The sequence below is a fragment of the Oncorhynchus gorbuscha genome, linkage group LG11, assembly GCF_021184085.1.
Source record: "Oncorhynchus gorbuscha isolate QuinsamMale2020 ecotype Even-year linkage group LG11, OgorEven_v1.0, whole genome shotgun sequence".
NCBI lineage: Eukaryota > Metazoa > Chordata > Actinopteri > Salmoniformes > Salmonidae > Oncorhynchus > Oncorhynchus gorbuscha.
In genome coordinates, this window is record NC_060183.1 from 20,934,097 (window position 1) to 20,958,877 (window position 24,781).

Below are 24,781 nucleotides of genomic sequence, written 5' to 3' on the forward strand. Positions count from 1 at the left end.
TGAAAGTGGGAACTCTCATACACTAACTACACAGAGAAAGAACCACTGTTATTTGGAGTGGGGCTTACACAGTGTCACTATCACTCTGCACTGCACATGCTGTACATTTGGGGAATTAAAAAGCCAGCCATTGACACTGGGTCCCTGTGTGTGATGTAAGCTGCTATGGTGCTCTGCTCAGTATTGTGTGGGCTGTGCACCATGCTGAAGGACAGATAAAGGTTACATCTACAGGGATGTGTAGGGCACATAACACATTATACACACATTATACACACATTATTCAAACATTATACAAACATTATACACACATTATAGCTAAGGGATCTTAGCTATAATGTGCTACTAACAATTGGACACCACGAAATTGGGGAGAAAAAGGGGTAAAAAAAAAAGAATGGTTCCCCACCAAAGGACATCCAACTAACTTCACACAACTGTGCATTGGAGTCAACATGGGCCAGCATCCCTGTGGAACGCTTTCGACACCTCGTAGAGTCCATGCTGAGAGTCCTGTTCTGCAACTCAATATTAGGAAGGTGTTCCTAATGTTTGGCGTACTCAGTGTACATGGAAACACACACTGAGATGTCTCGGCGTGGCCTTTTGTTCTGGCCACGTTTCATTGTGATAGATGGGCCTCTATAGGAAGCACATGGAGACTAATTAAGAGGGACCCAATGGCAGAGGGCTTTCTCTCTCTCGGTCTCTCGCTGAGAGCGCGTACATGATAGCATCGGAGCAGAGGCGTGTTCAGGCACCCCCCCCACAAAATAGACCCGTTTCAGACCAGAGGAAGGATATGATAAAGTGCCTTGGCTTAATTATAATGTCGGTATTCTACAGCAGGGAAAAACATGCTGCAATCATCTATCATACGTTACTGAACTATCATACAAGGCCCAACTTAAAAACAACAGTCATTAATGCTTGTTCTCTTGTCCGGGACAAGTAAAATAAATAATAATAATAATAGTCGCACAAGAAGAATATAGTTTTAAGTTGTCTGAAAGGGCAAGTAAAAAAGTAAGTAATGAAAATCACACAAATCACGATATCACAAGCATTGGAATAATATACAAGTCACTGTGTAGGTGCTACGCATATTGGCTACAGCCTCGCGTCCAAACCGATGCTGACATGAGGAAGGCGCCAGAAAATGGAGCCAAACTTTAATGAGACTTTTAATGACAGAAATATAGGCTAAACGCCAGTCAGGTTTGACAGGTATAATGAAGGATAATTAACATTAACATCTGAAAGGCTCGATTTGGTTGACGTTCTGAAGGCACGGTCGGTTCCGATCAAATGGTCAGACGACCGGAGAGTGAAGGACAGTGCCTGACAGGCACCACACATCACCCACCTTGAATCGGAGCAAAGGTGGTCAGCATTTTGAAACTATTTAAAGATATACTTGTTTAAAACCTGGATATTTTATGAAGCAAGTCTAACCTGGTTTCAAAGTCGCCTAGTCAAAATACGACCAAATGCTGAGGGAATTACTTAAACACTTAATATGTCATTGAAACCAGCATTTTTCAGGTAAGATTGGTTTTCAAATCAACTTTATTTGATTGTGCAGCAGCAAAAGGCATAATCCTAGTCATATTAGTAACCCATGCTAGATGATGATAATCCTAGTCATATTAGTAACCCATGCTAGATGATGATAATCCTAGTCATATTAGTAACCCATGCTAGATGATGATAATCCTAGTCATATTAGTAACCCATGCTAGATGATGATAATCCTAGTCATATTAGTAACCCATGCTAGATGATGATAATCCTAGTCATATTAGTAACCCATGCTAGATGATGATAATCCTAGTCATATTAGTAACCCATGCTAGATGATGATAATCCTAGTCATATTAGTAACCCATGCTAGATGATGATAATCCTAGTCATATTAGTAACCCATGCTAGATGATGATAATCCTAGTCATATTAGTAACCCATGCTAGATGATGATAATCCTAGTCATATTAGTAACCCATGCTAGATGATGATAATCCTAGTCATATTAGTAACCCATGCTAGATGATGATAATCCTAGTCATATTAGTAACCCATGCTAGATGATGATAATCCTAGTCATATTAGTAACCCATGCTAGATGATGATAATCCTAGTCATATTAGTAACCCATGCTAGATGATGATAATCCTAGTCATATTAGTAACCCATGCTAGATGATGATAATCCTAGTCATATTAGTAACCCATGCTAGATGATGATAATCCTAGTCATATTAGTAACCCATGCTAGATGATGATAATCCTAGTCATATTAGTAACCCATGCTAGATGATGATAATCCTAGTCATATTAGTAACCCATGCTAGATGATGATAATCCTAGTCATATTAGTAACCCATGCTAGATGATGATAATCCTAGTCATATTAGTAACCCATGCTAGATGATGATAATCCTAGTCATATTAGTAACCCATGCTAGATGATGATAATCCTAGTCATATTAGTAACCCATGCTAGATGATGATAATCCTAGTCATATTAGTAACCCATGCTAGATGATGATAATCCTAGTCATATTAGTAACCCATGCTAGATGATGATAATCCTAGTCATATTAGTAACCCATGCTAGATGATGATAATCCTAGTCATATTAGTAACCCATGCTAGATGATGATAATCCTAGTCATATTAGTAACCCATGCTAGATGATGATAATCCTAGTCATATTAGTAACCCATGCTAGATGATGATAATCCTAGTCATATTAGTAACCCATGCTAGATGATGATAATCCTAGTCATATTAGTAACCCATGCTAGATGATGATAATCCTAGTCATATTAGTAACCCATGCTAGATGATGATAATCCTAGTCATATTAGTAACCCATGCTAGATGATGATAATCCTAGTCATATTAGTAACCCATGCTAGATGATGATAATCCTAGTCATATTAGTAACCCATGCTAGATGATGATAATCCTAGTCATATTAGTAACCCATGCTAGATGATGATAATCCTAGTCATATTAGTAACCCATGCTAGATGATGATAATCCTAGTCATATTAGTAACCCATGCTAGATGATGATAATCCTAGTCATATTAGTAACCCATGCTAGATGATGATAATCCTAGTCATATTAGTAACCCATAACCCATGCTAGATGATGATAATCCTAGTCATATTAGTAACCCATGCTAGATGATGATAATCCTAGTCATATTAGTAACCCATGCTAGATGATGATAATCCTAGTCATATTAGTAACCCATGCTAGATGATGATAATCCTAGTCATATTAGTAACCCATGCTAGATGATGATAATCCTAGTCATATTAGTAACCCATGCTAGATGATGATAATCCTAGTCATATTAGTAACCCATGCTAGATGATGATAATCCTAGTCATATTAGTAACCCATGCTAGATGATGATAATCCTAGTCATATTAGTAACCCATGCTAGATGATGATAATCCTAGTCATATTAGTAACCCATGCTAGATGATGATAATCCTAGTCATATTAGTAACCCATGCTAGATGATGATAATCCTAGTCATATTAGTAACCCATGCTAGATGATGATAATCCTAGTCATATTAGTAACCCATGCTAGATGATGATAATCCTAGTCATATTAGTAACCCATGCTAGATGATGATAATCCTAGTCATATTAGTAACCCATGCTAGATGATGATAATCCTAGTCATATTAGTAACCCATGCTAGATGATGATAATCATGCTAGATGATGATAATCCTAGTCATATTAGTAACCCATGCTAGATGATGATAATCCTAGTCATATTAGTAACCCATGCTAGATGATGATAATCCTAGTCATATTATATTAGTAACCCATGCTAGATGATGATAATCCTAGTCATATTAGTAACCCATGCTAGATGATGATAATCCTAGTCATATTAGTAACCCATGCTAGATGATGATAATCCTAGTCATATTAGTAACCCATGCTAGATGATGATAATCCTAGTCATATTAGTAACCCGAGCCAGTTGATGCATCTTTAGATCTCCTCTCTTCATTTGTAACGGATATTTTAAATCTCTGTCATGATGAACCTAGTCATATTAGTAACCCATGCTTTGATGATAATAGCATTTTGGAACATATTAGTAAGCCATGTGCATGACAGTTGATCTTATAATATGAAGAAATGCAACTTCATCAACATTTTAAGATAAACGGTCTGACCTGTTGCATCTGCCTCATTGCTTTTGAATTTTCTTCATGTTCAGCGGTATGAATTTTGGATCTGTCGTCCCAGAACTTTTGGAACCGTAGACATATTTTGAATCCTACATATTAGTAACCCATGCTAGATGATGATAACTAGTCATATTAGTAACCCATGCTAGATGATGATAATCCTAGTAATATTAGTAACCCATGCTAGATGGACACCTAGTCATATTAGTAACCCATGCTAGATGATGATAATCCTAGTCATATTATTTAACCCATGCTAGATGAAAAGATAATAACAAGTGCTAGTGATGATAATTTGGTAACCCATGCTAGATTGTAATGATAATCCTAGTCATATTAGTAAGGCCAGTTGATGCATCTTTAGATCTCCTCCTTCATTTGTAACGGATATTTTAAATCCTGTCCAGGAACCCTTTTTAAAAAAATGCATGTCCTCCTTGGGCAGTGTTGTGGTTTGAGATAGCATTTTGGAACATTAAGGACAAGTGCGTAGCCAACAGCCAGTGTAACACATCTGTCCTCCTTTTTGATCTTATAATATGAAGAAAAACAAACTTCATCAACATTTTAAGATAAACAAGTAAAAACAATCTGTCCTCCTTGTCCTTGACTTGAGCTTTTGGCATCTGCCTGTCCTAAGGACAATTGCTTTTGTAAAACAATCTGTCCTCCTTGTTAAGGACAAGTGACTTGAGCTTTTGGACAAGTAAAAACAATCTGTCCTCCTTGTCCTAAGGACAAGTGACTTTTGGACAAGTAAAAACATCTGTCCTCCTTGTCCTTGACTTGAGCTTTTGGACAAGTAAAAACAATCTGTCCTCCTTGTCCTAAGGACAAGTGACTTGAGCTTTTGGACATCTGTCCTCCTTGTCCTAAGGACAAGTGACTTGAGCTTTTGGACAAGTAAAAACAATCTGTCCTCCTTGTCCTAAGGACAAGTGACTTGAGCTTTTGGACAAGTAAAAACAATCTGTCCTCCTTGTCCTAAGGACAAGTGACTTGAGCTTTTGGACAAGTAAAAACAATCTGTCCTCCTTGTCCTAAGGACAAGTGACTTGAGCTTTTGGACAAGTAAAAACAAGTATTTGTCCTCCTTGTCCTAATGGACAAGTTTGATAGGCTAAGGGTGGCCAATCTGTCCTCCTTGTAAGGACCAGGAGAGCCTTAAAGCTTTTGGACAAGTAAAAACAATCTGTCCTCCTTGAGACAGCCTTTTGAATATGTAAAAAGAAGCCAACAGGACAAAGTGTCCTAAGGACAAGTGACTTGAGCTTTTGGACAAGTAAAATTCAATCTGTCCTCCTTGGTAAAAACAAGTGACTTGAGCTTTTGCAACAAAAAAAATCCTTTTGTCCTAAGGACAAGTGACTTGAGCTTTTGGACAAGTAAAAACAATCTGTCCTCCTTGTCCTAAGGACAAGTGTCGAAACGAAACATGTTCAAAGTCAAGCCCTGGTATATAATAGATGTACAGTACCATATCAGGTGGGACAGTAGAGCAGTTCAAATCTGCTGCGTGTGCAGTTTTTCCAGGGGTGACCGAAGGGACAGTGAGTAAGTAACACAGTAGGTGGGGGGTGACAGCTGGCCTGGACCACAATCTCCTTTCCTGTCTGCACATCTGAGAGAATGCACCATACAGAAGGTGCTGGACTTTGCGTACAGGAGAGCACATGAGGCTGCTGAAGGGAGGACGGCACATATTAACGGCTGGAACGGAGCGCATGGAAAGGCATCAAACACATGGAAACCATGTATTTGATTTAGTTCCACCGATTCCGCTCCAGCCATTACCACGAGCCAGTCCTCCCCAATTAAGGGGCCACCAACCCCCTGCGGAGGACAGGTTCTGTATAGCTGTACTGGTTCTATGGCTCCCTGCAGACACACGTCACCAACATACGCAGACAGACAGAAAGACGAGTAGAAAGACAGACAGACTCACCCATTGACCGACCGACCACCTGACAGAAAGGCAGACACATGCATGGCACACATAAACACCCACTGGTTACCTTTTGAAGTGGCTGAGCAGGGTGCCCACCAGCTCTCCAATGCGGCTGTCCCCGGCAGGCATCATGCCCTTTAGACAAACCACCAGGTCCCGGCTGTCCTTAGTGTGAAACACCACCAATTGATCCTTACCAGGGGACACACTGATCCCAGTCACCTGGTAGGACAGAGAGAGAGAGGACACACGCGTAAGTACGCACACACACACACACACACACACACACACACACACACACACACACACACACACACACACACACACACACACACACACACACACACACACACACACACACACACACACACACACACACACACACACACACACACACACACACCAGGGAAGTTTGAGTTAGCGCAGCTCAATGGACACAGCAATACACTAGCGGTTCTCAGACTGAATCAAAATTGCTATCCATCACCCCTCATTTGCTTAGTAAGGAAAGGGACCAGGGCTTATTCTGACATGGTCCTACACAGACTGCAATAGACAGGTAAAACCCCAAGGTTCTGTGTGTAACGTCTGGCTGCTTCAAGGGTTATTGTTCCTGGTGTGATTTTTTAATTTAACGGAACATAACATCTCTAAGGAACGTAATGAAGATAATGAAAAGTAGACTGTATATTGTGCATTTGTTTGCTCTGGAATGAATCATATTTTGTTTTGTTTATGGATTTTGGCTGAGTGGGTTATACTGTTAAATAAATATGAAATGTACCGAGCAGAACTGTGTTTGTAAAAAAAAAAAAAAAGTGGTTGCTCAGAGAGGCTGAGAAGAATGTGGCCAAATATCTTCTTCAAGATAGAAATGTTTTCAGTTATTGGTCTTGATCGCACAGGACTAATCAATGACTGATCGAGGCTCATTGAACCAGCCAGTTTGGTCAGATGCCAACATTCTGCAGGTGTGTAGTTGGGCTTTACTGAGCTCTGCAAAACCCCACCAAATGTGTTAGACCTAGCCCTAACCTCTATTTAATAGCATCACAGGTAAACACCGCTTAAAGATGAGGGCTATGCCTAAAGGTCATGGTGTGTCAAATTACCTCTCTCTTAGACACCCTCCTTCTCTGTCTCTGTCTCTCCCCCCCCATCGTTCTCTCTCTCCCACAGGTCAATACAGAGCAGAGGTTCGGGTCTAATGCTCATAGCTTATAGTTTCTTGCTTTCTTTCCCTCTCGTTTTCTATCCCTTCCCCTTTTCACTCCTTCACCCTGTCTCTGTGAGTCCAGGCCCCATTAAGCACAGTGTAGAGTAGACTATGGCAAGAGTCTTACACATTAACCCTTTAGCCCAGCATCATACTGGGACTAAACAATAATTATACTATATCTCCATCAGATGAAGGAAATGTGACAGCTTCACCATGGCAACATGCGTCAAGGGGTAAACAACCAATAGCTAGCTGCTTCACCAATAGCTAGCCGAAATAACTGAACGTGAAATGAGCCCAGGGGTTAGAAACGATTTCAACAGGTATACTCCCAACACCATATGCTCGTGTTCGTGACAGCATATTAAGAGGAACAGGTTACATTTATATTTAAATGAACGGGTCAATTGATTGGAACGAGCCTCATTTCTTTTTAATTAGTTGGGATAATGAAACAGTCAGACTGGCGTTTTTTTGATTCGGCTTCTTTCATCGAAATCAAATCAAATATTATTAGTCACATGCGCCATATACAACAGTGAAATGCTTACTTACAAGCCCCTAACCAACAATGCGGTTGAAAAAATACGAAAAATAAATAAAAAATGTTCAGGAGTCTTATGGCTTGGGGGTAGAAGTTGTTTAGAAGCCTCTTGGGCCTAGACTTGGCGCTCCGGTACCAGGGTAGCAGAGAGAACAGTCTATGACTAGGGTGGCTGGAGTCTGACAATTTTTAGGATCTTCCTCTGACACCGCCTGGTATAGAGGTCCTGGATAGCAAGAAGCTTGGCCCCAGTGATGTACTGGGCCGTACACAACTAGTCAGTATGCTCTCGATGGTGCAGCTGTAAAACCTTTTGAGGAGCTGAGGACCCATGACATACTTTTTCAGTCTCCTGAGGAGGTTTTGTTTTGCCCTCTTCACGACTGTCTTGGTGTGCTTGTACCATGTTAGTTTGTTGGTGATGTGGACACCAAGCAACTTGAAGCTCTCAACCTGCTCCACTACAGCCCCGTCGATGAGAATGGGGGCGTGCTCAGTCCTCCTTTTTCTGTAGTCCACAATCATCTCCTTTGTCTTGATCACATTGAGGGAGAGGTTGTTGTCCTGGCACCACACGGCCAGGTCTCTGACCTCCTCCCTATAGGCTGTCTTGTTGTTGTTTGTGATTAGGCTGTTGTGTCATCGGGAAAACTTAATGATGGTATTAGAGTTGTGCCTGGCCATGCAGTCATGAGTGAACTGGGAGTACAGGAGAGGACTGAGCACACACCCCTAAGGGGCCCCTGTGTTGAGGATCAGCGTGGCGGATGTGCTGTTACCTACCCTTACCGCCTTGGGGGCGGCATGTCAGGAAGTCCAGGATCCAGTTGCAGAAGGAGGTGTTTAGTCCCAGGGACCTTAGCTTATTGATGAGCTTGGAGGGCACTATGGTGTTGAACGCTGAGCTGTAGTCAATGAATAGCATTCTCACATAGGTGTTCCTTTTGTCCAGGTGGGAAAGGGCAGTGTGGAGTGTAATAGAGATAGCATAATCTGTGGATCTGTTAGGGCGGCAAACTCGGTCTCAACCTTTAAGTCTTTACTGAAGACTCATCTCTTCAGTGGGTCATATGATTGAGTGTAGTCTGGCCCAGGAGTGGGAAGGTGAATGGAAAGGCTCTGGAGCAACGAACCGCCCTTGCTGTCTCTGCCTGGCCGGTTCCCCTCTTTCCACTGGGATTCTTTGCCTCTAACCCTATTACAGGGGCTGAGTCACTGGCTTACTGGGGCTCTCTCATGCCGTCCCTGGAAGGGGTGCGTCACCTGAGTGGGTTGATTCACTGATGTGGTCATCCTGTCTGGGTTGGCGCCCCCCCTTGGGTTGTGCCATGGCGGAGATCTTTGTGGGCTATACTCAGCCTTGTCTCAGGATGGTAAGTTGGTGGTTGAAGATATCCCTCTGTGTTTTGGCAAAGTGGGTGGGGTTATATCCTTCCTGTTTGGCCCTGTCCGGGGGTGTCCTCGGACTACCTGACATGATTACTCCTTGCTGTCCCCAGTCATATGCTCTCTCTAATTCTCTCTTTCTTTCTCTCTCTCGGAGGACCTGAGCCCTAGGACCATGCCCCAGGACTACCTGACATGATGACTCCTTGCTGTCCCCAGTCCACCTGACCGTGCTGCTGCTCCAGTTTCAACTGTTCTGCCTTATTATTATTCGACCATGCTGGTCATTTATGAACATTTTGGCCATGTTCTGTTATAATCTCCACCCGGCACAGCCAGAAGAAGACTGGCCACCCCACATAGCCTGTTTCCTCTCTAGGTTTCTTCCTAGGTTTTGGCCTTTCTAGGGAGTTTTTCCTAGCCACCGTGCTTCTACACCTGCATTGCTTGCTGTTTGGGGTTTTAGGCTGGGTTTCTGTACAGCACTTTGAGATATCAGCTGATGTATGAAGGGCTATATAAATACATTTGATTTGAAATGTCAGTGAAGACACTTGCCAATTGGTCAGCGCATGCTCGCAGTACAAGTCCTGGTAATCCGCCTGGCCCTGTGGTCTTGTGAAGGTTGACCTGCTTAAAGGTCTTACTCACATCGGCTGCGGAGAGCGTGATCACACAGTCGTCCGGAACAGCTGGTGCTCTCATGCATGTTTCGAGGTTATTTGCCTCGAAGCGAGCATAGAAGTAGTTTAGCTCATCTGGTAGGCTCATGTCACTGGGCAGCTCTTGGCTGTGCTTCCCATTGTCATCTGTAATGGTTTGCAAGCCCCGCCACATCCGACGAGTGTCGGAGCCGGTGTAGTACGATTCGATCTTAGTCCTGTATTGACACTTTGCCAGTTTGATGGGTCGTCGGAGGGCATAGCGGGATTTCTTATAAGCTTCCGGGTTAGAGTCCCGCTCCTTGAAAGCGTCAGCTTTAGCTTTTAGCTCAGTGCGGATGTTGCCTGTAATCCATGGCTTCTGGTTGGAGTATGTACAGTACGGTCACTGTGGGGACGACATCATCGATGCACTTATTGATGAAGCCATTGACTGATGTGGTGTACTCCTGAATGCCATCGGAAGAATCCCGGAACATATTCCAGTCTCTGCTAGCAAAACAGTCCTGACCACTTTTTTATTAACCAAGTCACTGGTGCTTCCTGCTTAAATTTTTGCTTGTAAGCAGGAATCAGGAGGATAGAATTATGGTCAGATTTTCCAAATGGAGGGCGAGGGAGAGCTTTGTACACGTCTCTATGTGTGGAGTAAAGGTGGTCTAGAGTTTTTTCCCCCTCTGGTTGCACATTTAACATGCTGATAGAAATGTTGTAAAATGGATTTAAGTTTCCCTGCATTAAAGTCCCCGGGAGCCTCCTCTGGATGACCATTTTTCCTGTTTGCTTATGGCGGTATACATCTCACTGAGTGCGGTCTTAGTGCCAACATCGGGCTGTGGTGGTATGTAGACAGCTACGAAAAATACAGATGAAAACTCTAGGTAGATAGTGTGGTCTACAGCTTATCACGAGACACTCTACCACAGGCGAGCAACACCTTGAGACTTCCTTAGATATTGTGCACCAGCTGTTGTTTACAAATATACAAAATCACTTGATTTTGTAATGAAACACTGAGAATGGTGTTGTTGTTTTTTTAATTCAAGATGTTGTTTGATTTTGTAAATGTCATGTCGGTGGGTTGCAGGTAACCTAGTGGTTAGAGTGTTGGGCCACTAACCGAAAGATTGCTGGATCGAATCTGCCGTTCTGCCCGAGCAAGGCAGTTAACCCACTGTTCCGCGGGCTCTGAAGAAGTGGATGTTGATTAGGGAAGCCCCCCTCTCTGATTCAGAGGGGTTGGGTTAAATGCGGAAGACACATTTCAGTTGAATGCATTCAAATGTACAACTGACTAGAAAAAAGCAGGTCCGGGACAAGGTAGTACGTCCGGTGAACAGGTCAGGGTTCCATAGCCGCAGGGAAAACAGTTGAATCTGGAGCAGCAGCACGACCAGGTGGACTGGGGACAGCAAGGAGCCATCAGCCCAGGTAGTCCTGAGGCATGATCCCGTATTGATGTCACTGGTAAATCCACTTCAATCAGGGTGAATGGGCAAGACAAAAGATTTAAGTGCAATTGACTGGGGTATGGTAGTAGGTGCCAGAACTGCAATGCTGCTGGGTTTTTCACGCTCAACAGTTTGGTCCACAACCCAAAGTTCATGCAGCCAACATAACACAACTGTGGGAAGCATTGGAGTCAACATGGGCCAGCATTCCGTTTTTACACCTTATAGAGTCCATGCTTCAATGAATTGATGCTGTTCTGAGGGCAAAAGGGGGGGGGTGCAACTCAATATTATCACGGTGTTCTTAATGTTTTGTACACTCAGTGTATATTGATAAGATCATCTTTGAAAACTAACAACCACCAAAATAAAAACTAGACAGTCAGGGAGAATAAAAAAATCCCAAAATGTTATGGCATGAGGAAACCATTGATTTAGTTATACTGTTGGAGTCACTCAATGTTGGAGATAACCTAAGAACATGTATAAGCCATGGCAAAATGTGTAAAATTGCAGGAAATTAGTTTAAAACAGCAACATTATGTCTATGTGACCAAGAGGTTGGAGACCACTCTCCCCCCACCCATGCAAACTTCGCCACCGCTGATGAAAAAAATCCTAGGGGAAACACTGGGGAAACAATGCATGTTTGGAGAGATGGAAAGATAGAGTGAAATAGAATGAGAGGAAAGACAAATAACCTCTATTGGAAAGCGGAGCACATGTAGCAGCCAGGCGATTTGTGCACATGCCTGAACGACACCAGACATCAGCTGATCTGCCCTCCCGCACGGTCGTCATGACAACCCCGTCTCCTGGGAAGTTGGCATGACAACGGCGGAGGGAGAGAGCAACGGCCGGAGAGGGAGAGGGAGGAAGATGGCAGGAAGCAAAGGGAATGTGTTGGGAAAAAGAGGGATGGAGGGAGGTAGAGAGGGATGTACAACGGATATTTGTTTTATTTTTTAATATATTTTTTTCAAGGGCACAACAGTTAACACACTAACGATCGCTGTATGCACCGCAAGGTGGTGGTTAATTGACCTATAAATCGGAGGTAGACAGCCATGACTCCTCAGTAGCATGGACGTGTGGGGAGCTATCCATCTCCTAGTGGATGCGTCTCAAGTCGCACCCTATTCCCCACATGGCGGACTACTTTCGTCCAGAGCCCTATGGACTACAGGGAATAGGGTTCCATTTGGGATGCACAAATTGCCTCTGGTTCCTGCAGGGGCAGGAAATAAACACAAGGGCAGCCAAGATTTAGCGTGGCAGCAACCCAGCTAGCTCGCTAATCTACAGGCCTTTCCCCTCCATCTGACCTTCAAGTAATCGACGGTTCCTCGTCATGCCTCGCTGGCTCCCCTAGCAACCATACGTCTCCATTCCAACCTACTCTCTCACCTTGACCAGCTCTCTAGCTCCTATAGATGCCATTCAGAATAATGGAATATTTCGTCATACATACAGTATGTGCGACCGCACTTGAAGAAACCTTCCGGATTGACTGACCTTCATGTCTTAAAGTAATGATTGACTGTCATTTGAGCTGTTCTTGCCATAATATGGACTTGTTCTTTTACCAAATCTTCTGTATACCACCCATACCTTGTCACAACACAACTGATTGGCTCAAACGCAGACTGGTACTGTACTGTAGCTGTACACAATGTTCTATACTGTAAGTACTGTGGGCACCATCATTTTCTACCCCTCCGAGTAGTCTTCTTATGTCTCCCAGTCTGTTCAATTTAACAACACTGAAGCTTCAGCCCGTGTGTCCAGCACACACACATTCTCTCTCCAGGATCTCATGCGTGTGTGTGTGTAAACAATAGCCAATAGCCCTTCAGCCAACCCCATTCTCCTCCTAGCCCTGCTTTTCCATTTCCATTACAGATGCAGCGATAGGACCGGGGTGTCCATCCTATAATTCTTTCCTGACAGTTTCTCCAGATTGAACACCGTGGTTCCTTGTCATAGTTGCTATCGGTCGCCTCAGCTCATTCCTCACTTATGACAACAGCACATGGAGGGAATATCTGGTCAGACGGATGACCTTTTTATACCTTTCTATCCTCCCTCCCTCTCTCACCCCCCCCCCCCACTGTTATTATCTGCCTGTTCTGTAATACCAGAGATTATACTTTGCCGCGCACTTTGACTCGTACGTGGAACGAGGACAGAGGCTTAAATGCGGGTGTAGGTTACATAGACGAGTTCTGATAAAAAGCCAGGGTGTTTTGGGTAAAAACAGGGACGCACTGCTGTGAATCTAAAAAACAATCATTCTCACCATGGAAACAAGGCTCATTCTCTTTGTGTGCCTCATAGTCCACCAATCAGTGAGAATGTTTTTAACATAACATGAATGCAGCAGGGAGAAAGGATTGGGAGAGTTGCACATTTAAACGCTGTTGCCTTAGCTACAAATAACAGTCTCCGTATATAGCATAATAAGAGACGATTTAAAAGGAAACAAAATCCCATCTAACCTTTTTTCAATGGAAGTCTACCAGGACATGGGAAAGACAATTATTCCATTATCTCAACATAGGGTTCAATTTTCTCCTCCTCCTCAAACCGTGCTGTTATTAATTATCAATTGAGAATCATTTAGAGAGATCCATTATGCTGTTTGGAGCAGCAGCTAGTAAGATCCCCATCAAATCCACCACATTAAGAACACAGGGGAGATGATCCTACGTTGTAGAGGGGGATGCTCTTCATGGGTTTGTACTGCTTCAGGGGGTCCATCTTGTACAGGTGGCGGTCTGTGATGAGGACGGCTCGGTCCTCTGCCTTGTGGAAACGGTTGATCTGAGGAACACAAAAGTCCTCATCAGTTGCCCCCACAGGAGACACACAGCACTGGGAGTTGGCTAAACTCAGAGACAGTTAGGTGAGTGTGTGTGTATGTGTATGTGTATGTGTATGTGTGTGTGTGTGTGTGTGTGTGTGTGTGTGTGTGTGTGTGTGTGTGTGTGTGTGTGTGTGTGTGTGTGTGTGTGTGTGTGTGTGAGATGTGATCGGAATCTCTATTGTGTGTGTGTGGGTGCGGGCCCGCGTCTGCATCTACGTACCTTGCGCACGTTGCAGGAGAAGAGAACTCTCATGAACTTGTCCTTACGCTGCAGCTCACTGGACACCAAGGTGAAGGAGGACGCTGTGTCAGGACTGTCTCGTTTCTGGACAGACAGACAGACAGACAGACAGACAGGCAGGCAGGCAGGCAGGCAGGCAGGCAGGCAGGCAGGCAGGCAGGCAGGCAGGCAGGCAGGCAGGCAGGCAGGCAGGCAGGCAGGCAGGCAGGCAGGCAGGCAGGCAGGCAGGCAGGCAGGCAGGCAGGCAGGCAGGCAGGCAGGCAGGCAGGCAGGCAGGCAGGCAGGCAGGCAGGCAGGCAGGCAGGCAGGCAGGCAGGCAGGCAGGCAGGCAGGCAGGCAGGCAGGCAGGCAGGCAGGCAGGCAGGCAGGCAGGCAGGCAGGCAGGCAGGCAGGCAGGCAGGCAGGCAGGCAGGCAGGCAGGCAGGCAGGCAGGCAGGCAGGCAGGCAGGCAGGCAGGCAGGCAGGCAGGCAGGCAGGCAGGCAGGCAGGCAGGCAGGCAGGCAGGCAGGCAGGCAGGCAGGCAGGCAGGCAGGCAGGCAGGCAGGCAGCAGCAGGCAGACAGAGGCAGCAGGCAGGCAGGACAGACAGACAGACAGACAGACAGACAGACAGACAGACAGACAGACAGACAGACAGACAGACAGACACAGACAAAGACTGTCATGAAGATCATCAACTCTACAAAGACAAACCTCTTTCCATTGTATTTTAGTTCCAACAATACACACGGCGCACACACACATTTACAACTACATTCAAATAAAAAACTAAAATCACACACATCAGAGCTACAGTGTCAGAAACCCCCCCCCCCCCCAGCCAGTTCAACTCACCAGGTAGTTGCCCTCCCAGGTCCTCTGCAGCCCCAGGTCGGGTCTCTGGTCCTTGAGGGCCTCCAGGGTGGCCCCCTTGGCTCTGATCCGCAGCTTCTCCTCTGGAGTCATGTCTTTGATCAGCATCCACGCCCACCACCTAAAGCAGCATGGAAACACCCACAGGAATAGCCATGGAGCCAAGATATCGACTCTGATACAGTAGAATCTATAGCCTTGACAACAGGATTGGCTATTTCTGACGTGATGATATTGTAGAACAGTGATTTCTTGGGGGGCTGCACTCTCTCTGACAAGAAACATCCTGCCTTGAAACTATACTTTCGGGGATTTACGTGTGGAATTTCACTTTCTCCGGATGAAAGTATTGAATGAGGCTTTGATGGGGGAAAATCAATGTCCACCACGGAGCTGAGGCTGGAGGAAACATGGGTAAGCACCTTCAAAGGAAACCGGTTGGAGTTTAAATCAGCACCCCTGGTTATGGCACTCCACAGAATTCTTATCACACTGATGATATACTGATGGAAGGGCTTACAGTGTATTGCGTTCAAGGGTTGATGTTCTGTCTGAACAGAGGTGAGACAAGTCATATTACAACCTTGTGTGTGTGTGTGTGCTGTTTGTTAACCTGTTGTAGAAGCTCCGCAGCGCCTCTTCAAACCTCCTCAAGACTTTGGGCGGCGTGGGCCACTTGACGTGCTTGCCGTGGTCCTTCATGGAGCGCACGTTTTTGAATTTGCGGTTGACGTCTTTGATGTAAGACTTGACTTTGAAGCACCGGTAGGCCCGTAGAATGATGGCGGCGGCACGCATGCGCCGGTAACGCATCCTGGCTATGGTACCGCGCCATACCTGGTGAACAGGACCGAAGAGAGAGAAGGGGATGGAGAGGTTCATACAGTGGAAGTGAATAAACTTTATTGATACCGCCCAATAACAACTTTTACGTGAACAGGATGTAGGTCTAGAGTATGAAACAAACTAAATATAATACCTGTAAAATGTATATCAAGGAATACTTTTTTCTCTCTATATATTTTAGATACATAAACTAGATTTTGTGTATGTTTTAATGAACTCAAGCAAGAAAGCCAGAACAAAGATTCACACTATTAAAATGTCAAATTGAAGTTAGCTGTTGTAAATGTGAACAGCATGTATGTTGGACCTTTATTGAAAAGAATACAGACAGTAACTTGAATGTGCGTTTTTTTATGAGCTCAAGCAAGAAAGCAAAAACAAAGATGAACATACTTACATTTCACGTTCAAGTTAGTAGCTGTACATCTGAACAGCTTGCATGTTGGACTATTACTGAAAAGAGCCGCCATAACCATTTTACCGATGGCAATTTGAATGCACAGATATACTATCACGAGATCCTGAGGCCCATTATTTGATATTATTTGGCCATTCAACCGCCGCCATCACCTCATGTTTCAGCATGATAATGCACGGCCCCATGTCGCAACGATCTGTGCAAAATTCCGGGAAGCTGAAAATGTTCAAGTTCATGCATGGTCTGCATACTCTGACATGTCACCCATTGAGCATGTTTGGGATGCATATCTGTATTCCCAGTCATGTGAAATCCCTAGATTATGGCCTCATTTATTTATTTCAATTGACTTTCCTTGTATGAACTTTTAACTCAGTAAAATCTTTGAAATTGTTGCATGTTGCGTTTATATTTTTGTTCAGTATAATTGAATACAGATCCACAAAAAACATTACTTTTCTAAACTATTTGAATACAGATCTTGGAAAGTGACTACTTTTCAAAACTTTGTGAATACAGAATTCAGAAAGTAACTACCTTTTAAAACCGGACGCATATCAGAGAAAGCAACTAATTTGTCATTATGGGGTATTGTGTGTAGATTGATGAGGATTTTTATTTTATTTAATCCATTATAGAATAAGGCTGGAACTTAACAAAATGTGGAAAAGGGAAGGGGTCTGAATACTTTCCGAATGCACTGTACTCTAATGTCCTCCATGTCCTTCATGTATTTAATTATAGGATATAGGCAATATTAAGATGAATATCCAAGAGCCCTCCAAACCATGTGCTAATGATCATATATATAAACTAATTCAACTAACTGTTGTAGTTTTTGGCTTTTCATCAAATATTTGACAGTCATCACATTTGTTTTGTTTTCAAATAACTTGCATATTTTCAAATACCTTCAAATATGATATGGTTTTCTGAGAGGTATTCAAAATACCTTCAAATATGATATGGTTTTCTGAGAGGTATTCAAAATACCTTCAAATATGATATGGTTTTCTGAGAGGTATTCAAAATACCTTCAAATATGATATGGTTTTCTGAGAGGTATTCAAAATACCTTCAAATATGATATGGTTTTCTGAGAGGTATTCAAAATACCTTCAAATATGATATGGTTTTCTGAGAGGTATTCAAAATACCTTCAAATATGATATGGTTTTCTGAGAGGTATTCAAAATGCCTTCAAATATGATATGGTTTTCTGAGAGGTATTCAAAATACCTTCAAATATGATATGGTTTTCTGAGAGGTATTCAAAATGCCTTCAAATATGATATGGTTCTCTGAGAGGTATTCAAAATACCTTCAAATATGATATGGTTCTCTGAGAGGTATTCAAAATACCTTCAAATATGATATGGTTTTCTGAGAGGTATTCAAAATACCTTCAAATATGATATGGTTTTCTGAGGTATTCAAAATACCTTCAAATATTATATGGTTTTCTGAGAGGTATTCAAAACACTTTCAAATATGACTTGGTTTTCTGAGACCTGTATTTGAAAATCAAAGAAAATAGTTGTTTTTATTTGAACCAAAAAATATATTAGACTACCTTGAGATTTGAATGTTGCTATTTGAAAATAAACTACAAAATACAACTATTTTCTGCCCATGTGCCTCACACTCCCCCAGTCCCCCACCTTGCTGCCCTAGGTGACTCAGAATTAAGGAGGGACGAGAGAGATCAGAGTGATTCATATTCATCGGTCCCATCTACCCATAGGCTGTATTTATTAGGCAGCAAACAGAAGAAAAAAAATACTGAAAACCGGGAGGGACTAACTGAACTTGTCCAATAAGAAACCCTCATTTTCGTTTTCCATTGCAAAATGTGTGCAATAATGAATACAGACGGGCCTGTTATTATCCTCCCACGTGACAAGGATGATGATGAGGTGAATAAATGAATGGAATCCAACTCATAGATGGTCCCCACTAGCTAACAGTGTTAGAAAAAAACACATTCTAATTCAGATCTGATCAAATGTTTGGAGAAATGAAGTCCAACCGGTTCCGGTTCGAGCGAGTGGTCGCATCTGCACTTCGCTCCAACGGGTAGTATAACTTTTTCATTATATTTCATTATATCACAACGGTTTGATTTGTCTTATCTTAGCAATTTCTTCTCAGCTAGCTACATAGCCGTCTTTGTATCAAAGATAATTGCGTAATTATCGTATTTCGCCGTCCTAACGTAGTCTTCACTAGCCAGCTAGCTAACGTCCACTGATTAGCTGCACTGGAGAAACTATTACACTCAACTGAACGACTTGATTAGTTTAGTGTTAGCTAGCTACATAGCTGTCTTTGCTGTCTTCGTATCATCGTATCCAAGATAATTGTGTTGTTTAGGTTTAGAGTGTGTAGTCTTAGAGTGATTATCTTAATTTACCGAGGTTAGCTAGCCAGCTATTTGTCGTCCTTAACGTAGGTGACTCTGCTAGCTAGCCAACGCTAGCCAACGTCTTCTGTATAGAACTCAACTACCCGGTCGCATTCACAGGTAGTATCACATTTTCACTTCATTTCATTACAGTACAACGGTTTGATTTGTTTGATCGTAGCTAGCTACTTAGCTAGCTACATAGCCGTCTTTGTATCAAAGATAATTGTGTAGTCTAGAGCGATTTTCTAGGTTCGCTAGCCATCTATTGTCGTTCTTTTAACGCAACGTAACGTAAACAACACTGCTAGCTAGCCTGCTAGCCCCCGAATAGCAACACTGCAGAAACTATTACACTCAACGGAACGACTTGATTAGTGTAGTGTCAACAACGCACCACTGCCAGCTGGCCTACTTCAGCAGTACTGTATCATTTTAATCATTTTAGTCAATAAGATTCTTGCTACGTAGCTTAACTTTCTGAACATTCGAGACGTGTAGTCCACTTGTCATTCCAATCTCCTTTGCATTAGCGTAGCCTCTTCTGTAGCCTGTCAACTATGTGTCTGTTTATCCCTGTTCTCTCCTCTCTGCACAGACCATACAAACGCTCCTCACCGCGTGGCCGCGGCCACCCTACTCTGGTGGTCCCAGCGCGCACGACCCACGTGGAGTTCCAGGTCTCCGGTAGCCTCTGGAACTGCCAATCTGCGGTCAACAAGGCAGAGTTCATCTCAGCCTATGCCTCCCTCCAGTCCCTCGACTTCTTGGCACTGACGGAAACATGGATCACCACAGACAACACTGCTACTCCTACTGCTCTCTCTTCGTCCGCCCACGTGTTCTCGCACACCCCGAGAGCGTCTGGTCAGCGGGGTGGTGGCACCGGGATCCTCATCTCTCCCAAGTGGTCATTCTCTCTTTCTCCCCTTACCCATCTGTCTATCGCCTCCTTTGAATTCCATGCTGTCACAGTTACTAGCCCTTTCAAGCTTAACATCCTTATCATTTATCGCCCTCCAGGTTCCCTCGGAGAGTTCATCAATGAGCTTGATGCCTTGATAAGCTCCTTTCCTGAGGACGGCTCACCTCTCACAGTTCTGGGCGACTTTAACCTCCCCACGTCTACCTTTGACTCTTTCCTCTCTGCCTCCTTCTTTCCACTCCTCTCCTCTTTTGACCTCACCCTCTCACCTTCCCCCTACTCACAAGGCAGGCAATACGCTCGACCTCATCTTTACTAGATGCTGTTCTTCCACTAACCTCATTGCAACTCCCCTCCAAGTCTCCGACCACTGCCTTGTATCCTTTTCCCTCTCGCTCTCATCCAACACCTCCCACACTGCCCCTACTCGGATGGTATCGCGCCGTCCCAACCTTCGCTCTCTCTCCCCCGCTACTCTCTCCTCTTCCATCCTATCATCTCTTCCCTCCGCTCAAACCTTCTCCCACCTATCTCCTGATTCTGCCTCCTCAACCCTCCTCTCCTCCCTCTCTGCATCCCTTGACTCTCTATGTCCCCTATCCTCCAGGCCGGCTCGGTCCTCCCCTCCCGCTCCGTGGCTCGATGACTCATTGCGAGCTCACAGAACAGGGCTCCGGGCAGCCGAGCGGAAATGTAGGAAAACTCGCCTCCCTGCGGACCTGGCATCCTTTCACTCCCTCCTCTCTACATTTTCCTCCTCTGTCTCTGCTGCTAAAGCCACTTTCTACCACGCTAAATTCCAAGCATCTGCCTCTAACCCTAGGAAGCTCTTTGCCACCTTCTCCTCCCTCCTGAATCCTCCGCCCCCTCCCCCTCCTCCCTCTCTGCAGATGACTTCGTCAACCATTTTGAAAAGAAGGTCGACGACATCCGATCCTCGTTTGCTAAGTCAAACGACACCGCTGGTTCTGCTCACACTGCCCTACCCTGTGCTCTGACCTCTTTCTCCCCTCTCTCTCCAGATGAAATCTCGCGTCTTGTGACGGCCGGCCGCCCAACAACCTGCCCGCTTGACCCTATCCCCTCCTCTCTTCTCCAGACCATTTCCGGAGACCTTCTCCCTTACCTCACCTCGCTCATCAACTCATCCCTGACCGCTGGCTACGTCCCTTCCGTCTTCAAGAGAGCGAGAGTTGCACCCCTTCTGAAAAAACCTACACTCGATCCCTCCGATGTCAACAATTACAGACCAGTATCCCTTCTTTCTTTTCTCTCCAAAACTCTTGAACGTGCCGTCCTTGGCCAGCTCTCCCGCTATCTCTCTCTGAATGACCTTCTTGATCCAAATCAGTCAGGTTTCAAGACTAGTCATTCAACTGAGACTGCTCTCCTCTGTATCACGGAGGCGCTCCGCACTGCTAAAGCTAACTCTCTCTCCTCTGCTCTCATCCTTCTAGATCTATCGGCTGCCTTCGATACTGTGAACCATCAGATCCTCCTCTCCACCCTCTCCGAGTTGGGCATCTCCGGCGCAGCCCACGCTTGGATTGCGTCCTACCTGACAGGTCGCTCCTACCAGGTGGCGTGGCGAGAATCTGTCTCCTCACCACGCGCTCTCACCACTGGTGTCCCCCAGGGCTCTGTTCTTGGCCCTCTCCTATTCTCACTATACACCAAGTCACTTGGCTCTGTCATAACCTCACATGGTCTCTCTTATCATTGCTATGCAGACGACACACAATTAATCTTCTCCTTTCCCCCTTCTGATGACCAGGTGGCGAATCGCATCTCTGCATGTCTGGCAGACATATCAGTGTGGATGACGGATCACCACCTCAAGCTGAACCTCGGCAAGACGGAGCTGCTCTTCCTCCCGGGAAGGACTGCCCGTTCCATGATCTCGCCATCACGGTTGACAACTCCATTGTGTCCTCCTCCCAGAGCGCCAAGAACCTTGGCGTGATCCTGGACAACACCCTGTCGTTCTCAACTAACATCAAGGCGGTGGCCCGTTCCTGTAGGTTCATGCTCTACAACATCCGCAGAGTACGAACCTGCCTCACACAGGAAGCGGCGCAGGTCCTAATCCAGGCACTTGTCATCTCCCGTCTGGATTACTGCAACTCGCTGTTGGCTGGGCTCCCTGCCTGTGCCATTAAACCCCTTCAACTCATCCAGAACGCCGCAGCCCGTCTGGTGTTCAACCTTCCCAAGTTCTCTCACGTCACCCCGCTCCTCCGTTCTCTCCACTGGCTTCCAGTTGAAGCTCGCATCCGCTACAAGACCATGGTGCTTGCCTACGGAGCTGTGAGGGGAACGGCACCTCAGTACCTCCAGGCTCTGATCAGGCCCTACACCCAAACAAGGGCACTGCGTTCATCCACCTCTGGCCTGCTCGCCTCCCTACCACTGAGGAAGTACAGCTCCCGCTCAGCCCAGTCAAAACTGTTCGCTGCCCTGGCCCCCCAATGGTGGAACAAACTCCCTCACGACACGCCAGGACAGCGGAGTCAATCACCACCTTCCGGAGACACCTGAAACCCCACCTCTTTAAGGAATACCTAGGATAGGTTAAGTAATCCCTCTCACCCCACCCCCCCTAAGTTTTAGATGCACTATTGTTAAGTGACTGTCCCACTGGATGTCATAAGGTGAATGCACCAATTTGTAAGTCGCTCTGGATAAGAGCGTCTGCTAAATGACTTAAATGTAAATGTAATTGAGATAAGATATTATAATACAACATATTAAAATGTAGATGGAGAATTAAAGATATTTCTTAAGGGACCCGGGTGTATTATGGTCTTGGGTTGAGATTCACAGAATATGCTTAAAGGTGCAATATGCAGACATTTCTCCACCATTTCCTGGTTGCTAAAATTCTAATTGTTTGCCTAATTTCAGTTTATGTGAAACAATAAGCAATATTGTAAAGCGTATAGTATAGTGTAGAGAACCATTGTGCCATCTAAACCGTTGTGAAATATATTTTCATTTAGCAAAAATATTGTATTTTCAGCTGATGTACAAAACCGAAAGTTAAAGACGCAAAAACTAAACTCAAGAACGGAAAGCATAGAAATAGTGCACATATAACAGCTCTACCGCTTCTTAGACTTGCTTTCAATGAGAATGACAGATCTTTAACAAAACATTTCTACGTGAATTTGGCTAAATATTGCCACTTTAAACTGATTGTGAGCAATATACTGTAGGGCTATTGGACCCTCAATGACCTTCTTCACTTTGATTTTAAACAAAGACTGGGATTGTGAGCAGAGAGATGGTGGGATGACTGCGTGTCAAAAGAAGCTCTCGAGTTAGAAGAACCACGCAAGCTGATTTCATACAGTACATCCCTTCCTAAACATTTCATATGAGAAATGTTATCTAAGTGACAAAATACTGTAACCACAAAATACTGTAACCACAAAATACTGTAACCACAAAATACTGTAACCACAAAATACTGTAACCACAAAATACTGTAACCACAAAATACTGTAACCACAAAATACTGTAACCACAAAATACTGTCGTCACATATTATGATACAACTGTGGCAGTGGTGTCATAATATTGCTAATTGATGGTAGCTACTTAGCATCAATCAAGCCCTTTGTATAAACATACATTTCAATGCGAATGTCATGAGCTAAAAGTAAGAAGCCCGGTTACAGGAAGAGCAACAGCTGCATTGGATAAGGCCTAACGTCATCTAAATCTATCTGAATTATCTTAAGCCGACTAAAATATACAACAGGTAAACGGCGGGATGTGTGCATTCACCATGGATTTAGGTGGACCGCCCGCCTGCCCAACACACACACCCCACTGCTTGGCTGTGCTTAAACAAAGGAGGGGCAGACAGTGTGGGATGATCATGAGTAGGAAGGTGGGGAGAGGAGAGGACGACACCCAGGGGAACGTGTGTAAATCAGGCCAATAACACGGCCGGACCTCAGTCTTCTCCAATAAAGCCATCTGATGAGCTTTTTACAGACTCCCTCCATCCTCCCTCCAACATTGGGTTGTACTAGCCACACGCTGCCCTGGTTTTGGGGCACCAGATTTACGAGCTCGTCAAAGCCAAATTGGGGGTGTCTTGGCCAGACAAAGTGGGACAGATTGGTAAGGCTTTATTGGGGCGCTTTGAAATGCATGCTGGGTAGAGAGAGGCCGGCCGGCACAAATCACGTACCATGACAATGGCTGGGTGTGTAGGGGGTTTGAGAGATATATATCTTCATGTAAACGTAGAGATATATAGGCTACACCAAGCGATGCAACTGCTTTAGGCTTACTGAATATCCATATACCATTCATAGTCTCTGACCAAACATGCTAAACAAAATATCCTTTTATGTCATCCACAAAACGAATCAAACATGGAAAGACGGATAACCTAGTCAATTTGGGCCGGCAGGGCGACACACTCGACTACAATCCAATGCTGAGCGCCACCATTTCCCTGTCCTCTGGGGACACCAGGCTGGTTTTCCAGTGACATGCTCAACACCAAGGTGGGTGGAGACGGCATCAAGCGGAGTGTGTGACACAATTTAACAAGGGCACCACACACACACACTCTGACCGCAGGCAATCACCAGGGACACTGGGTGAGACACTGGGCCAACGGGTATTAGCATAAATCAATCCAGCGCTCGGGTGAACAGCAACAGCATCGCCACATGCTCAAGGCAGCAGGCTTGCTCTGAAACCCTCATTAGACTGACATCCTCTGTACATGATCACCATGTTCCATCATTGGGCTCATGTACTGTGTGACAA

General features: G+C 44.6%; 1 protein-coding gene across 1 annotated transcript in view; it reads right to left on the reverse strand.

Moving 5' to 3' along the window:
* The window catches only part of LOC124048254 (unconventional myosin-Id-like), a 134,322-nt gene that overhangs the window by 19,870 nt on the left and 89,671 nt on the right, over positions 1–24,781 (reverse strand). Inside the window, exons 18-22 of the mRNA XM_046368855.1 lie at positions 16,011–16,234; positions 15,380–15,518; positions 14,526–14,630; positions 14,149–14,262; positions 6,245–6,399 (exon numbers count right to left, since the gene is read on the reverse strand). Of these exons, the coding sequence (XP_046224811.1) occupies positions 6,245–6,399; positions 14,149–14,262; positions 14,526–14,630; positions 15,380–15,518; positions 16,011–16,234 (737 nt within the window). The remainder of the gene's footprint in view (positions 1–6,244; positions 6,400–14,148; positions 14,263–14,525; positions 14,631–15,379; positions 15,519–16,010; positions 16,235–24,781) is intronic.